Source organism: Mchenga conophoros, linkage group LG14, assembly GCF_057382185.1.
Source record: "Mchenga conophoros isolate Kocher_MC1m ecotype Shallow Benthic linkage group LG14, M_conophoros_male_GT1.1, whole genome shotgun sequence".
NCBI lineage: Eukaryota > Metazoa > Chordata > Actinopteri > Cichliformes > Cichlidae > Mchenga > Mchenga conophoros.
Window position 1 is genome coordinate 32819465 of NC_140539.1, and position 18417 is coordinate 32837881.

Here is an 18417-nt window from a genome sequence, read left to right on the forward strand (position 1 = left end):
TCCCTCCCTCCAAGACATCTACAGGAAGCGGTGCCTGAGGAAAGCGGGGAGGATCATCAAGGACTCCAGTCACCCCAGCCATAAACTGTTCAGACTGCTTCCATCAGGAAGGAGGTTCTGCAGCATCCGGTCCCGTACCAGCAGACTGAGAGACAGCTTTTTCCATCAGGCCATCAGACTGCTGAACACGTCATAGACACCTCAGCTTCACTACTGGAACTTCAACATTATGCACTCCACACTGTATATAAATGCCACTTGTTTTGCACATATTCAACTCTGTATATTTTATATATTTTATTATTATTATTATTATTTTATTTTTTTACTATTTAATTTGTAAAAATGTGTATACACACACACACACACACACACACACACACGTAGGAAAATATTTAGTATACACATCCAGAAATGCATACACTATTATATATTGTACATATATTTATTAGTTTCAGGTTGGCCATTCTTGTATTTTGCTCGTTTGTGTTGTTGTGTTTGCACATCTCTGTTGCTTGTGGGGCTCGCACACAAGAATTTCACTCGCATGTGCTGTGCCAGTGTGCCTGCACATGTGATGTGACAATAAAAAGTGATTTGATTTGATTTGCACAAAAGCTCTCTCTGACATAACCTCCTGTGACCATCACCCCATCTGTGAAGAGAAATCTGCTCCACATGCTGAAAGCTACAGGAGGAAATCAGAGAGGTTATTAAAGTGACAGGCTACAGAATAGTTCGTATCTGTAATGGAACTTTTATGTTCACTAATTCTTTGCTTTAGAGGCAGATTTGATCGCACAGACATTTCAGCGGGTCAGTTTATTTTGGGGGGGTATTAGGTGTGATAACTCCTCTGCCTGCCTCTGTGTGTCGATGCAAGCTGTTGTTGTATATTTCTCATATTTGTCATCCTTTCTGTCAGTCTCAGAGTGTCATCTAGCTGCAGCAAAGGCTCTGTGACAGACTTGTGGTTTATTCCACTAACTATTCTCATGACAGCTTATAGCGGAGTCCTGCAACGATTTCATCATGAGACCATCTGCTGTTCATGTTGTCTGAAAGAGACGATTTCCTTTCTGTGCTTTGGGAAAAGCTCTGAAATACCTCAAAGACCTCAATGAAACGAAACGACTCGTAATTCAAGACTTTTAAATTCTTTCAGAGAATCTGTTTTGCAGCAAAGAGAATGTGAAGTTCCATGCAGTAAAATGCTGTTTATGGTTAATTAGCTTTAGTGCTTGTGACCGTCGTGTGTCTGTAACTTGAGTAGGTTTCACACCAGGACTCAGGACATTCGATTTAGGTCACAAAATGTGAGAACATCTTGAAACATTCAAGAACAGTCGCAATAAAGGAAATCTTCAATCTCACTTGGAAAGGCACAAAAGGTCGAGAAGCATATCTATAGCTGACAACCACACGCTAACTGACACAAATCCCCAACTGTGTGTTTGTGCAGATCGGGGTGTAGCAGTGTTAGCTTAGGACGGGATAATAAGAAGGATGAGAAGTATCTGACTATAACAGCGTGCATGCAGAAGGAGAGCCTGAGGTAGCTGCCTCTCACAACAGCACACTTCTTTCTAACAGCTTGGCTCATGAACATTATGTGAAAGAATGTTTTTGGGTTTTTTTCTTTCTCAGTAATCTTTTTCCTACATCCCAGTCAACAGCCCCCCTACCTCTGGTTTTCAATAACCAGTGTGGAGTGTGGAGGATGGGATTTGATGGAATTAGCCATCGTGAGGAAAAAAAATAAAGAAATCAAATAAATAAAAGCCAAAAGAGAAACGTGGGACCTCATATTTACACCTTAGCAGTGTGCCCATATTTTTTGTTCATCTGCTCCCACGGTAACTGTCTTAATAGTGTTACGGTAACATGTGAGCACTCACATTGATTTCACCCACTGCAGCGTTGCAGACTCTGGGAGTTTACTTCCAAAAAACAACAGCCAACAGTGACATTTCACATGGAAACCTTTGATTTTAGGCGCTTACACAATGAACCTCAGCTCCAGTCTTTGTTGTGGCAATAATTCCCCTCCCGCCCGTAGTCTTGGAGCAATTTCCAGCATTCACTGTCATCATCATAATCTGACCTGATGTGGAAACTATGCAATGAAGTCTTTCTTTTCCCATTCTACTCTGTTTGGTGCCTGCTGCAGAACTGAGCAACTTTATGGTTTTGATCGTTTTAGCAAACGTGTTAACCAAAGTATGATTGAGAATTGCCATCAAGTTTGATTTTTCAAATGGAAATATTATACCTCACTGGATAGAATAATAACATCTCTGGGAAATAAAGTCGTTTTTTTTTTTTTTGCTCTTTTTTTCTTTTTTTTACCTCCTCTCATTTTGCTGCAAGGAAATTCAGTTTGATTACATGCTGCTCTATCTCTGCATTACACAACACTTGAAAGAGAATTTTAAATTATGTTAAATATTAATCATGAATACATTATCATGCTGGCATGCTTTACAGTCTTTGCTATTACAAATTTGAATCAAAACATACCGAGTAACATTATGTAACCGAGAAAATTTAATGGCTGCGTGAATGCACCCTTCCTCCTAAATACATTTTTGCACCTTTTAAAATAGTGGGTTTTTAGACTCATCAGGTATCCATAGTGGTTGCTTGAATAGGGATTTACATCAAATGCTCCTGTTTCGCTTTTGCTGCAGTGCACGGGCTAAAGGTAGTATTTTTAGGTCTGAAGGAGGAGTTCGTCTGAAGTTTTCTTAAGGGTTTGAGGGAGAAACAGCTCAGTTGTTATGTATTAAAATCCCTGGATCCCCTCTGATCCTGAGCTGTAATGACACAGACATGGTCAGAGCCTTTTGCTATCCCCTCATTCTCATCAACATGCCAGAGTTTCACCCAATTGATTTGAGACAGCCCGTTTTCGTTTGTCCTTTTGGCTGTGACCAGGGACAACACAGATGTCTCTTTCTCTCTACCTACTCCTCCTCAGATGTTAGCCAGTTTGTCTAGCCCATCCTCATTAACATGTGGACTAATTCCTGCTTGTTATCTGGCCTAGATGTAATAAGGCAGACCTGGATGGCAGGGGTAATCAGGTTGGAAGGCAGCGCTTTCTTCCCGTCTCTCCCTCTGCTGCCATCATCACATCCCATAACTGATAGCAGAGCAGACACATCTGAGGGGATTAAGCTAATGTGATGGCAGAGCCACCTACCAGGGGCCCCCACAGGGTAATTTTAAGAGACAGGCCTTGACATCCAGGGAATAACTTGTCAAGACCTGGCTGCAGGCAAATATTGAGGATATTAATCCTTAATGTAATTGCCTTGACTAGATTTTGCTCTTGTCTCTGTGCGCAGCTTTAGGCATAATCATAAGTCTCTTTAATCACTGACATAAAGAAGTCCCTCAAGGATTTTCCAGAGTTTTACAGTAATTATTGTGTACCAAAAATGCTTGTTTTTTTCACTGTTGCCTCAGTGAGAAATTGCCAAGTTATTTGCATATGTTCTCATTCATTTGTTTCAGTTTTATGAGCTACATGGCTGTGGTGCTTTGTTTTGTTGCTGTATAAATGTGATAGAGTAGTAAAATCACAGCCCGTGTCATGTACCAAAGTATTGCGAGGCTTAGTTCAGAGGTAGAACTGATGGACGCGGTGAGTGCTGCCTCTCTGGTGATATGTGCTAAAACATAATAGGAAGAACAAGAATGAGAAGCTGCGGATAAGGAGAAGGAAGAACCACAGAGGTGAGGTCACACGTATGCCTGTAGAGCAACAGCTCATTGTCTCTTTTTGATCATTTTAATTAAATCATTGACCAAATAATGAGGAAGAATCCGCACAAAACCTGAGGTTAAAATTAATTAAACCTTGCTTGATATCTGGATGGAACAAATAAGAAAACACATGGCGCTTTGCATTTTTATTCACAGCGCTTAAAAGATTCTTAAATTATAAAAAAAAACCCCGGAGAGGCGAGGTTTCCTAAAAACAATGCTGGCCTTCGTCAAGGAGCTGAGCGAGCACCTTGATGATGAGTTTGTCCTTGCTGCAGGTTTTATCTTGTAAACGGTGTCTTTGCAGCCTGCTGCTACGTTTTGTGATATTTTTGAACCCCCGGTGATCGGTCTTTAGTGCTATTCCCTCGTCACATGACCCGACTGTCCTGCTCTTCATCTCGTTCTCAGGTCTGCTCATAGGATCGGGCTGCGCACTCTATCCACTGGGATGGGACAGCGAGGAAGTACAGCAAACCTGCAACAACAGCTCAAGCCAGTTTCAACTAGGTAAGATGTCTGCAAGGGAGATCCATCACACACAGAGGCTTTAATTACACACAGATGGTTCATAAATTTGTGCCGTGCTCGCTGGATCTTTTATTCCCAAAAACAGACGAATCGCAGAAAACGTGAAACAGACGACCGATGTTTGTCTTTATGTGTTGACATGCTGCCTTTTGTCTCTCTCTGGTAGTCAAAAAAGATGTGATTTCTTGTTGTTTTGATTAATGCATTTGGAAAAAATTAACAGCAGAAGATCCAGTAGCTGTCCATTTCCAAAATGTTTTATAGCTTTAAATGTGTGCCGAGAATAAGCAATACTTTGATTTGTGCTCTGCATGCAGCTGGTATTATCAGGACTATCTCACAGACAGTAATATGCTACTTTATCAGACACTAGGGAGGTGGAAAAGCTTTTCATACTGCGGCTGCTCCTTTATTTGATACTAATCAAAGAGTGTTTGGTTTTTCACTGGATGTAAAATATTTTATTGGGAACTTGGATTAATATTATTAACACTCAACACAAGAATACATGGAGATTTTTTTTAATGTCACTGGATTAAAATTAAAAGGCTCATCCTCTCTGAGGATCCCTGGAAGCATCCCAGCCCATTTTGATATTCGTCACCCACATGCTTGGATCTTGACTTGATCTGAATGCTTAGTGGGGTTCACTAAAAACACTGAGTGTGGACCATGAATACTCAAAATCAACCTCGAGAAAATTCAGCTCTTATATTTTTGTCCAGAATCAAAGCGTGCCGTAGGGAAAAGAGCACCAGAGAACCACTAGTCTAGGGATGGGAAACCTATAAAAACAGATTTTTGAATTAAAAGAATCTGTATGGAGCTGCACAAAACATTTGACCTGCATAATAAAGGGGACACAGATTATCATTATCACTATAGATATTGGTAATTAAAGCCTACTCCCATGTGAATATTCTTCAGTTTATGAGATTTTTTCTATCCTCTTCACTACAATCATTCTACTTTTTACATTTCATTACAAGTTTAAAGGAAAGAAGAAAAATGTGTATCTTTACTAAATCTTATTACCAATAAAACAAAACAAATAGTGGAGGGAAGAAATACTTATTAGCATTTATAGGCCTGCTAGCTCTAAAGCTTCTACCTGGGTTCACACAAATTAAAAGTGAACAAGTTTGACTATAAATGAAAAAAGTCAGTGGAAAACAGATCCGTTTAAATTTCATTTTGATTAACGTGCAGTTTGGTTTGCTTTCAGATGTCTTTCTTCCTTCAGCGACATACAGTAATCAATCTTCAAGATAGACTTTTTGGGGGAAATTTCTGCTAATGCTAATTTCTTAGTCATGAAAGCAAACAAATCTGCCCATGCACTACTTTTTCTTTGCTTTTTTAGGTGGGATTTAAAATAACTAAGGGGACTGGATTATCTATGCTGCATGCTACCGTTCAGCATACAGGTCAAAGAAGGTGCCGGGCAACAGACGTATGATGCACATTTCAGTGGATGCAAACATTAAAATGTAATTCAGCACACAGGCTACATGTGGGTTTTTTTTTCTTTTTGCAACTGCAGAATATGAAGAAGCACTCACACAGATTATAAATAAATAATAAAATGTTAAAAAAAAAATAACCACTGTTTATTTGCTTATTCATCCTAATCAATTTTCCGACTGGAAATGGGCAAAATAGCCGCAGGTTGTAGTACTTGTATCCCATTTCATGAAGATGTGCTCTGTCGCTGCTGAGATGATACTCTGAACAGATTAATGGAAAACCAAACAGCTTCACTGTCCTCTCCAACTGTTGCCACAAGAAAAAAAAATGCAAATGTTGCTAATATGAAGTTAAGAGTTGCAAGTTAATAAATGCTAAGCAGCCAGATGTATTAGGAACACCATCAGCAAACATTAACTGTGATTTTTAATCCAGTTTTCTGTCACATGAATTATGGATTCACACCGATTCTGCCATTCTAGCAGCATCTACTCTTAAACCACATAATTCAAACAGATTTTTCCCTTTTAAATTTCAAGAACACATCACCACACGCTATCAGAGGTAATTATGTTGAATTCGCAGTTTTCATTTTATTTCCTCTGTGGAGGAACAGGCACATATACGTTTGTGTTAACAAGTGCTTTTGGTTGAAAGTTTTGTTCAGAGCAACTGGCGACTCAAGGTTCGTCTCATTTATGTCAACACTATGATAAGATGGTGACGACGAATGATGCTTTCACCACATCTGAAGCAGTCCTTCATTAATTCATCTCTCATTAATTAGCCACGAAGGCTGTAGTCAGTGCTTGAAAACTCTGAATGCCTCTGCAGGAGGCAATAACTGCGTACGTGTTCATTTCCATACCTGAGTCCAAAGAAGCAAAGCATGAAGGATCCGAGTGATTCCTTTGATGGGATATGTTTTGCAAGTGGAAAATACCCTTGTCGTTAATTTGAATGAATAGATAAGCTACAGTCACATTTAAGAAGAGGGGATGTACTTTTTGTTAATGCCACAGAAAAAGGGAAATAAGTATTTTCAACACTTTCAAAAGAAACTCAACCACTGTATCCTATTTCATAATGCATATAATTACCTCTGATGATTATGCAAGGTGTGTCTAAAGGAGGCACTTAATGGTTTAGGTTTTATTTGCATTTCAGCATTTTGTTGCATCACTGTAATTTCCAGAGACTCCATTTCTGCGTTTCTCCAAGTCTCTAATTGTTCATCTCCCACATAGCAGACTGTTTGCACATGAATTGGGGCTCTGTTTTGTGCATATTTTCTCAACAGTGCTAGCTGTATTTCACAAGAAGATGGGAACATAGTAGCCTGAGCAGAGATGTTAAGTAGTTGCCACCATTCTCTGTGATTAACATTAACACGTTAATGTTAGATCTAGGGCAAGATCAAAGGCGCGGTGCGGAGTTCTCGTGATATATCTCAAACAAAATGATTGGGCGTTTCAAACTAACGTCTGAATGGTTCGGTGTGTTTTGCATAGCGTAATGCTCAATTATCATTCAAAGCATGGGTGAGCTGTTAGGTCCAATTTTACAGTGTAGTTGATCTGAGTGGAGTAAACATTCGAGTTCCCCTTCATAGCAGAAGTGATGTGAGATTTTTAGGCAGTTTTCCTAAAAAGGGCTATACATACAGAGTAAGCTGTGTCGTTCTCCATTAAAATCAAGCGACTGTCTTACTGGCTAAAGACCTATTTGCCCAGATTAATTTGAATCTGTTACAATGTTTTTCTAGAGGGTGAAAAGACCTTTTCTTTTTTCATCCTCTGCAGGTTCCTGTCAGATCGGCTGGGCGTATTACTGCACAGGGGCAGGAGCGGCGGGTGCTATGCTGCTGTGCACCTGGCTGTCCTGTTTCGCAGGGAAGAAGCAAAAGCAGTACCCTTACTGAAGAGAGCATCAGAGAGACAGGGACAGGCGGAGACCTCGGGCGGTACGACAAAAGGGAGAGGACTCTGTGCACTCACACCAGTACAGCACATCAGGCACCAAAGACATCAAGTCATTATGGTGCTCTGCACATCATGGGACACTACTCATCTGACAACTGCAGGGACTGTTTCATAATGCAGCACACACACATGGCTTTGAAAAGTGGTACTTCTCTTAAAAGCTGTTCTTAAATGAAAAATGTATGGACCAATCCTGTTTGTAAGATTGTTACATAACTATTTCTTTAATGAAAAGTGTATTCTCCCTCTCTTTTTTCTTTTGTCTTCCTCTTCTTTGGTCTTTAATGTTTATGTGATAGTGCGCCCTGTGATGAACAGAAGTAATATTGCCTCATTGTTACGTGAAGTGTTTGCGGTCTCCTCTTCATCACTCATTCTTGCCTTAAACACAAACAGAAATGCAATAATCCCTATAATGTAAAGCAATCCGACACTGGCTGCCTGCTTCCTCGATTCAGACCCCAAAAAAAATCAAAGCATAGTTTATTTAACACATTCATAAGATATACATTGTGTATGGTAACGTATTTTATCATTTTATCACGTTTTGTATTCACCCTCAAATTATTCTTTGCCATTATGTTTGTTTTGTAAATAAATGTTTATTGGAAGTCTGGTTTTTCAAGTCTTCTTTGAGTCGACGCCCCGGAGCAAAAACGAACAGTCGTGCATTCCTAAAAAGCTTTTTTCCCATGACTTCTTGATCTTGATAGTGTTCGCTACATGTGGGAGTCATTTTTTTTCTGATCGACAAAGAGGATAAGGATGGGCAGTGCTGTGAATTTAATTTTTCCACCTTATTGATGAAGTAAATTTAGTAACCTCTAGTCAGAGTATTTGCCTTTTGATCAGGCTTCTCAGCTTAAAAGCTTCAGAGTCTTCCAGACAAAGCCTGAGATGCAATCATACCCTGGGAAATTGAGGCGCTCTGCGTCCGTCGGGCCATCAGTTTAATGTCAGGGGTTATCTCGTAGCTCCTCACCCTGCCTTCACAGTGTGAATAACAATAATGGCAACCTTTTCTTAGCAATTACCGCCGCTGCATGCGTGTCATTAGAGGTGCGAGCTGAACACAGCTTTTCCAGTTACTATTTTTAGCCATTTGTTCTCTGTTTTTCTTTCTTTGATTAACAAACACCACATCCGAGCTCAAGTGCACAAAGTCAGCTCATTTACAATGCAGCTGTTCTCGATGTGTTTTAGCCCTTATTAGCATGCCCATTTTCTCACAATTCTCAACATCACCCAGATAATGGCAACGCCCCCTCCCCCCCATCCCCACTGGAGAAATATCCCTCTCAGTAATTGCTCTGTTTAATATATTAGTATGGCTCCTCTGCATTCTGCTCTCTCCCTCTCTCTGATCTCCTGTGCTGATTGATATCAGCAGTGATTGTTACAGAGAGTCAACCAGATGCCTCATCAGCAGACGCAGACACATTGGGGTCACGTTGGAGCATTCCCTCTTTTATATCTGCACCCGAATCTCAGACTGACAGGGTGTACCATTCAATCTGAGATCTTGTAACAAGTAAGAGGCTGATTGTCTTAAAACATGATAAATGAGTGGTGGCTGAGAAATTCAGTTGCTCGCATCAGCTCCTGAATGAAGACATATTACAACTGACGTAACTGATGTGAATTTAGACTGACTGGTGCTGATGTTCACCTTGAGCTGTACATATTTTTTGTGCTCTAAGAATCACAAACAGATTTATAGACACCTAATTTATGCTGGAAGAGAGCTAAAAATAAGATTAGATAGCAGAAGTTTGTTTTTTATAAGCGAGGGTGATGATTTAAAACCCCAATGGAGTCAACAAACAAATTCAAGTTAGCCAAAGCTTTAAAGACCAAATACAAATGATGAACTATGAAGTCGTGTACTCAAAAAACAATACAATCATTACTAGCAGGATCACATCACCACAACTGTAGTAGTATACACTTACCAGCCCACTTTATTAGGTAAACCTCGTCAATTGTTTGCTATTGCAAAACTCTAATCGGCTAATCACATGGCAACAACTCAGTGCTTTTAGGTATGAATGAGACAACATCTCAAAGTTCAACTGAGCATCAGAAAAAAAGCAATTTAAGGTGATTTTGAATGTGGCATCATTGAATCTGATGCGCTACAGCAACAGAAGACCACACCAGCTGCCACTCCTATCAGCTAAGAAGAGATAACTATGGCTCCAGTTTGCACTGGCTCAACAAAATTGGACAACAGAATATAGAAAAATCATTACTTAGTCTGATGAGTCATCGTTTCTCCTTGGACATATGGAAGTTTGGATTAGCTAAACCATAGAAGCACGGATTCATCCTAACTTGCTTCACTGGTTCAGACTGGCCGTGGTGATGTAACGATTTAGGAGATTTTGTGTCGGCTCCTCAAGATGAACTGAGCATCCTTAAATTCCACTGTCTATAATTATGTGATGCCATCATGTCAATATGGACCAGAATCCCTGAGGAATGTTTCCAGCACCTTTTCAAATCTGTACCAAGGCAGTCTTGAAGGCAAAAAAAGGGGTATTTATTTTTAATATTTTAAAGGTCAGCCTAAGTAAACTTAATATAAACAAAAACAAAGAAAGACTACGTGGACTGGATCCAAAAGAACCCTAAGGCAAACTGTCTATTTCCAAATTGCTTTTCCTTTTACCTTTAAGAGATGAAAAACAACATCAGGAGAAATCAACAAAGGCAACGTAGTGAATGTTGCTTAAATTAGAGGCAGTTAAAACTGCAGCATTTTAGGAGGATTACAACGCCCCTGAGAGCTTAACACACTGAAACTTAAGAAGAGTACATTTCTGTATTGTCGTAACAGCAAAGATGTTTTCCTAATGTTTTGAGCTCCCAGTGCCATGGTAATTATTTAAGAAAGAGAGTCCTAAATAACCTTGAGAGAGTTGAACTTAATCTGCCAGATAGATACATCAACATCAATTAGTTCTTTCTAATTATTAATTTTTTTCCATCAGCACTTTTGGGCAAGATAATTGCTGCCCTTAAGAGCAACCATGTTTAAAAAAGGTTTTGTGCTTCTATAACACCAATCTCCATAAAGATATTGCATAATGGATAATGCTGCAGGATATCTGGAGAGCCTGTATAGAAAGATAGCAGAGTGTCACCCTCACTTTCCCCCCCAGAGCAGTTATTTTGTAGTGGAATATTTAAATGTACTGGCAGCGGCATAAATAAAAACTACACAACCAACTTCAATACTAATGTGCATCCCACACAACATCAAACACAGCTACACAGGTGGATCACATTAACTAGAATGTAAACTAACTTTGAAGTTACTCCATCTTATTAATTTCAAATAAAATCCCACCCACATTTTTCCGTTCTTTGTTTCCTACTGTGATTCACAAGTCCCTGCTCTACTTAAAGGAAGTGCCAATTAGCTGTGTATGTCTTCTTTTAGAGATCTGACAATTACCATGTTAATATGGGCAGGGAAGTAAAGGGAATTCATGAAAACATAGACCAGACAAACCACATCAGCAAAGAGGATCAGAGGCTGTTACTCAAAGCTCACAGACAGGGATAGAGGGATTACAGCCCAGGGTTCGCTGGTTCACCCTCAGGGATATATGGAGGCTCTGGTTAGCGGGGTTTCAAAATTAGCAGTTTGTTTGAACTTAGTAAAAAGGTAAAGCCCATACAGAGAGAGTATATTTGATCAAGGAAAAATGTCTGCTCTATATTATTAGCACCTCTGTTTACCTTCCAGAGACCACACGCACACACCCATGTGTGTTTTCCAACATGGTTTACCTTTTAAATGAATAAATACCTCTTGGACTTTATTGGCCTTTTGGAGAAGGAGTTCTGGGTTTTTTTCTGTGGATGTACCATTCGGTTTGACAGGTGATCCAGCTGCGCAGCACATCATAGCTTGACGACATCACTTAAGATTGACGCTGTGTAACCAAAGCTTTCCCGTTTGGCAGCTTTGGGTCCTTCATCCCTACATCTCTTCCTTACATCATTCTGTCAAATCCCTGCTAAGAATAGCAAACACATAAGCATGTGACACAGGTGAAGAAAATGAGGCATCTGGCATAATTAGAATATATCTAATATAATATCTAATATAATATCTAGGCGAACATTCACAGTATGTCAATGAACTATAGCAAAAAAACAAAACAAAAATCGTCATCACATCCTTCTTGACCCTCTACAATTTGCACAGAACCCCAGTAGCTGTACAAATGAAGCCTTACCCAACTCACTCCCCTCTACTCCACTCCACCCCACCCACTTGGCCACCAGGTGAGAGGCTTATATTAAGCTTGCTAGTTATTGATTATGGCTCAGCATTTAACACAATAGTCCCTTTGGGGTCACTCACTAAACTGAGTTACCTTGGCCTGTACTCCTCCGACTCAGGAACTTGTGGTAGCTGAAGTATCATCACCTGGATGGGAAGCTTTACCCAACAGGACCGCTTGGCCCTCAGGAAGGCGGGTTACTCAGCTGATAAAACAATCAAGGCCACTCCCCTCAAGTCTGAAAGGCATCAACAATGTAGAACAAGAGCCAAGAGGATTGCTGGGAACCCCAACTCCCAACAACAGATTGTATTCTCTGTTGTTATCAGGGAGACGCTATGGTCTACTGGTGACCAAGACAGAGGAACAGGAGGAGCATCTAGCTCAGACCATTAGACTGTTAAATGAGACAGAGACTTAAGCTCCTCCCCCACTACACCAATATTCAGTCATTGACGTCTCTTATGATTGCACTGTTGTTTATTTTGGTTTATTGTTTATGTTGGTTGTTTCTTTCTTTTTTTCCTCATGCACAGTCAGTTAGGTACATACGTGACTATACTGTGTGCGACAAATAAAGCTTAACCTTAAACTTGTACTGCATTTGGTAGCATTTTGCAGTATGTAAGTGAGTGAGTACACTCTTTGGTCAGTCTGACCCACAGTCCTCTGTGCTACAGCTGCAAGGTCATGTTATGACAAATTGGTATGTCTTAGAGAATACATATTACACACTTTGTAAGGCCAGCGGTACTGAGAACAAAAAGAAGATGTAGTTGCAGAAGTATGAGATTTAGACTTGGGGGTGATAGATGATTGTGAGCTAGTGCAAACAATATTTTTCTGTTGCCTTTCCTATTGTAACATTCCGAATTGATTCCACGTGCAAAGTTTTACTCTCTGAGAGAGATATCTTGTCTTTTTAAGACCTCTAATGAGCCGGAACTACTTAAATCACCTAAATGGGCTTAACATGGGTGTGCATAGAGTTAATTAAAATGTGATTATAAAGTATCAGACAGATAAGGATGATCTATATGCAGAATAGTGGTGATACAGTTTTTATATATCAGCTTTACTATTTAGGGCAGCACAGTGGGGTGGTAGTTAGCACTGTCGCATCACAGCAAGAAGGTCCTGGGTTCAAATCCACCATCTGGCCGGGGCCTTTCTGTGTGTGTGAAGTCTGCATGTTCTGTCTGGGTACTCCAGCTCCCTTCCACAGTCCAAAGACATGCAGTTAGGAGGGCTAGGCTAATTGGTGATTGTATATTTGCCACAGGTGAGATTATGAGTGAAGCTTTAGTATGAGCACTAATATCACACAGGGCAGAAGACAGCTTTGCTGTTGCTCTCTGTAGATTTTACCATGTTGCACCTCGCACCTACTTGGAATTTTCAGTCACTGGTTTCTATTTTCTTATAAATAGACATACCAAATCTGTCTATTTTTTTCCCCAGACATTAGTAATAAAATAAACCTGTGGGCTGTATGTCTGCAGCTCTTCATCAATAACATTCCAATTTCTCATGATGAGAAAAACACCCAAATCTCAGATGGCTTCCACATTGCCTCACTTCTCCTCTTCATAACTTCATTTCACAAGTTCATCCAAATTATTTCCTAGTAAGAGGAGACCGGCTCTGAGGGATGGGAGTAAAAGAGCATTAGTGAAAAAGCATTGGTATCCTCAGACAGATGTCTTCCTTGTGTGCACTTGCCATTGCCTTTTAAGACACTTCAGTCAAAACTCAAACTAGGAAACTAGCAGCAGCCTATTTCCAAACTTGGGTGAAACCTGGGTACAATAACTTTATAGATAATTCCTAAATACCAAAAGTTACTGCCTCACAAATTTTCCAGAGATCTGAAACCATATCTCTAGGCACTGTCTCAAAGGAAAAAGAAAAAATAAAACACAGAGAGCTTCCCAAAGCTTGCAGAAATGGCACAGTTTTCATTAAAGGCTGAACAGAGTTCTGTTGCACTAGAAAATCAAAAAGGAAAAATCCATCATTAATGTCTTCTTGTTACTCAAAAAACACAACTCCTTACAAACACAGCATCCAAAAAAGTGCAAATATTTTCAGGGCCATATAGAGAACCTATACTGCAATACGAGATATATGCAGAGAAGATGTATGAGGAGCGTTCTCTGAGCTCCTATCTAAATTGTCACAACACCGAGGTATTGTTTGGCGTAATCAACTCTGCTATCAACCCTCTGCAGCACAGAAGGCCTCCCAGGAGAAACATGCTGATTCTTCTGTCTGTCTCCAAAAGCTCACGAGTACAGGATTCCAAATGTACTACCATTTTAATTCTATTTTGAATCGCAGCAAACCTATTTTATATGATACATAAATGAAGCACTTCATCCTGAAAAGTTGTTGCAACTGATTTACTTCAGGTGGTCTTGGATATTGTTAAGGCTGAACAGAGAACCAAAATGAAGAATACAGGAAGAAGAAGTAGGGTGTAGCAATAAAGAGCAAGCTATTCACATGTTAAGTTAATACTGAGTCCAGGGGCCAGGAAGAAAGGTTGAAGTTGGCAGCTTATGGATTTACCAATGCAGGACAAGGGAGGGGAAATGGAGCCCAGCGGTGTCAAGCCCAGCCAGAGAAAGACAAGAGAGGGGCAGTCAGAAGAGGGAAATACGTACAAGGAAAGTACAATGAGAGGGCATCAGTAGCTGGACTCAGGCTGGTGAAGATGGATTGTCTACAGTCTGGTAAAGTAGGGAAGTCAGAGACCCGTACGTAAGGCTGGAAAGATTACAGATGATTTGCAGCTGGTTAGCACTTCTCACACACCTGATTCCACTTAGTAGAGACAGCGAGAGTCAAAAATCAACAAGCTTTAGAGCTGGATATTGGATATGTCTCCAGATCAAGTGAAAAATAATACACTTTCCCAGTGAAAAATACCAGACCAGAGGAATGGAAAAGAAAACAGCTATTGTTAGCAGCAAAATTTTCCTCCGGGAACTGCTCCCTGATGCTGGTACTCTGAGTTTATGAGGTAACTTCCTCTGGCATTCTGGTGGTTGTGTGGTAAATGTTCCAAAATACTGCAAAAGTCTATAAGCACTAGAATAGTACCTCTGCAAAACATCACATGACTGCACATGGTGTACCAGCAGCACAAAATCCCATGACGTCTATGATATATTTCTCATGATATTTCGGAGGTTTTTATTTGTAGGTGTGTCAATTCTTACTGCTTTGGGATGACAAAAATCAGCCCTTGTTTCGTTCTCCAGCTAACCTGGAAAATCAGTCATGGTTTCTTTTCATCTCGATGTCTTCGATATCTTGGCGTCTATCTCTTTACACACTCAGAAACGTGTTCCCTTTTTTGGATGCTGTTTTGTTGAACGTCTGCTCTGATTACGAACATTATCCCGCTACTATATACATTTTATGAACTTTCTTTCATTTTGCAGAAGTGGCCCGTGCTATATTTGGTTCATTATCTCTGGGGGGAAAAATGCATTTATCTTTCATTCTTGAGCTCACATAGGTCTAGGCATTCCACTGAAGCTGTTTAGGTGATTTAGTTGTCTGATAATGATATTGTTATGTCTTTCCCCACTTCCTGTATGTCTTAAATGTGCTGTTAAGTTTCTTTGAACTGCCACAGAAGCTCTCAACCACTAATGTCACCCAGGATGATGTGAACATTAGAGTGCGCATTAAGGAAAGTACCACACCACATATACTCACCTCTGTAATGAAGTACAATTTTTAGATTACATAGCTTTAGTTTGGTCATTTTATACTATTTTGTAGATATTTTTCCCTTTCCTGCTTCATAGGCGTATCTTTTTTCCTTCAGTGCCCAAAGAGATACTGCTTCTTTAAATCTCCTAGCCATTCACCTTTAAATATGATACACAGTGTTTCACAAAACATCCACAGATTTCTCTTTTGATTCTTTGGATGGCAGCAACATCTAAGCAGTTACTACTGAAAATGTTGCATTGGTATTAACCACCTAGGAAATCGGTATTTTAATTAATAGTTTCTTATAATGGATCTATTCTTTAATTTTGTGGGATTTTGAATATGGGGCTTTAGTAAGTGAATGAATATATTCTCTTTAGACTGTTTAGCCTGTCCTTTTTTACTCAGTAGGATTCAAATCCAAAAATATGTGAAGGATAATTATCTTTGAGGACAGTGTAACAAGAAAGAGGGGCAAGGTGAAAAATATCCCAGATAATTATCTGAAGGACAGCACTGTGGTCTGAGGGAAAGGACGGTGATAAAGTGTTGCTTTATGTCTCTCAAATGGACTTTATAATTCAGGTGAACTTTAGATCTGCCCTTCATCACCCACACGGTGCATTGAATCATAGTCTTGCTTCTTTGATGGCTGATCATTGGATTGAATTCATTCAATCCAATTCTGTTTGAACAGCTGAGTAGCTTACAGCTGTGGGTAATGAAACAATGGTTTGAAGATATTGTACTCATCATCTTTAATATTTCCTCCATGAAGTAGCTTATATCAATGAATTTTTTTTTTTAAAAATGCTTGCTCCTTATAATTTGCTGTTTTTATTAAACAAAGCTGCTCAGAGCATTCAATTTGAAGATTTACTACTGTCCTAACTTTCTCATACTAATGCCACCTGGGCAATGCACTGTTGTTACAATATATTGCAGCGGTATTTCATGCCCTGCTTTTTTTCTTTTTAAATTTAAACACTGCATATTACATCTTATGCAGGTTTATGGTTCCCTGATGGACTTAAACATTCACCTTCACTGACAATGGATTTCAAATTGTTCCCACGACCGAACATTTGATGGCTTTCAATATACTATAAGCTTCTCCTAGAAATTAAATTGGCAAGACATCAAGGTTTTTTTTTTTTGTTACAAAAGGTGTATTCCACTTATAATGTCAAACATAAAAAATTAAATGAAGCTTAAATTTCATGACATAATTTCTCTTAAAATATATTACAGTGAAAGAAGGTCATCAATACAGGTTTTCTTTGTCATTTTTGTTCCTTGGCCTGTGTTTTTGTATTCTCTTTCAAGAACATGAAATGTAAATGTATTGCACTGTAGACTGTATTTCACTTTGATGTCCTCCATGATCCTGTCCATATATCATACAGCGCCTAAATCCTGAATTGAGAAACCTGTAAGCTAATTTTTAATTTTTATTGCCCCACAGCTGCTTCATGCCAGCCGTCCATCAATTATGAAGTAGCACAAATTAGATGAGTCACAGCATCTGATACGGTCTGATACCACAAACGCCTACAGCAAGGCCCTTCATATAGAATCAGCAAATACCTCGCAAATCAAACGTTTAATGTGATGTAAAATAGCTCTGTCAGAGAAAAACAAACTTTTACAGTTTGGTCCTCTGGTGGCCAACAAACTTTGTATTTAAAGCATGTTTTTAGTTTTATTGGAGAAACACTATTCTGTGGAAGTAGATGAAATCACCACCAAGAGGCTGAACTTCATCGGTTTTCTGATTTACCTTTAAATTCTGTAATGCAAAGTTAACAGCTTGTCATAAAGAGATAGCTCTTCCATGCTGCATATAGTCCCCCAACCATTTATCAGTATAGGCTCTACTGAGAGTTTGTCAGGGCTTCTTTCCAGACTAAATGAGACATCATTATATGTGCCAAAATAAGGGAAAATGTCCATCACATTTCCCCAAACAGCTTGTGCAGCATAATCCAGAAGCTGTAAACAAACTGTTGGACCATAATTCGTAACTGTCTTTATTTTCCTCCTGAGGAGGATCAGCTATTTGCTAATAGGTGCAACCAGAGCGATACCAAAGAGGGGGAAGCATATCAGAAGGTAATGAAACAAATAATTTGTGGTTCTATGGTAAACGCAGAAGATGCTGTTTGGGGGATTCTGCTGATCATTAAAGCACAGCAGAGGTGTGTGCTCAACTTCCAACTCCTGAGCTACAAATGACACTTTCTTTCCTTGCACAATTTACACATTTACACACCAGTTCATTCATTGCCATCTGGAAGTCAATTAGCAGACTCTCACATGGATGCTTAAGCTGGTGTGATGCTCTGTAGACTGATTTCAAAACGCTGTACTGGCAGGATCTTATATTTAGACTTTTATAGCTTATGTACATGAGTGTAAACAAGTAAAAATGATGGATTGCATTGTTTTTTATAAAGAATCTGACATCCGGTGGAATATCTCACAACTAACAAGGTTAATTAGAAACATGGCTGGGTGTAAAAATCATACAGACGTCAAGTCTTTTAGAAGTAAAGCTAGGAGGGGGGTGCTTCACCAGCCTGTGAATTCAGCGTAAGGAACAATGCAACAATGTGACTGTAATATTATCAAGTAGAAAT

General features: G+C 39.5%; 1 protein-coding gene across 1 annotated transcript in view; it reads left to right on the forward strand.

Annotated features, from left to right (window-relative positions):
• Positions 1 to 8367, forward strand: part of LOC146560140 (LHFPL tetraspan subfamily member 6 protein) — a 47900-nt gene extending 39533 nt beyond the window's left edge. Inside the window, exons 3-4 of the mRNA XM_085244010.1 lie at positions 4183 to 4281; positions 7572 to 8367. Coding sequence (XP_085100136.1) covers positions 4183 to 4281; positions 7572 to 7690 — 218 coding nt within the window. The 3' untranslated portion in view covers positions 7691 to 8367. The remainder of the gene's footprint in view (positions 1 to 4182; positions 4282 to 7571) is intronic.
• Positions 8368 to 18417: the final 10050 nt, after the last annotated feature.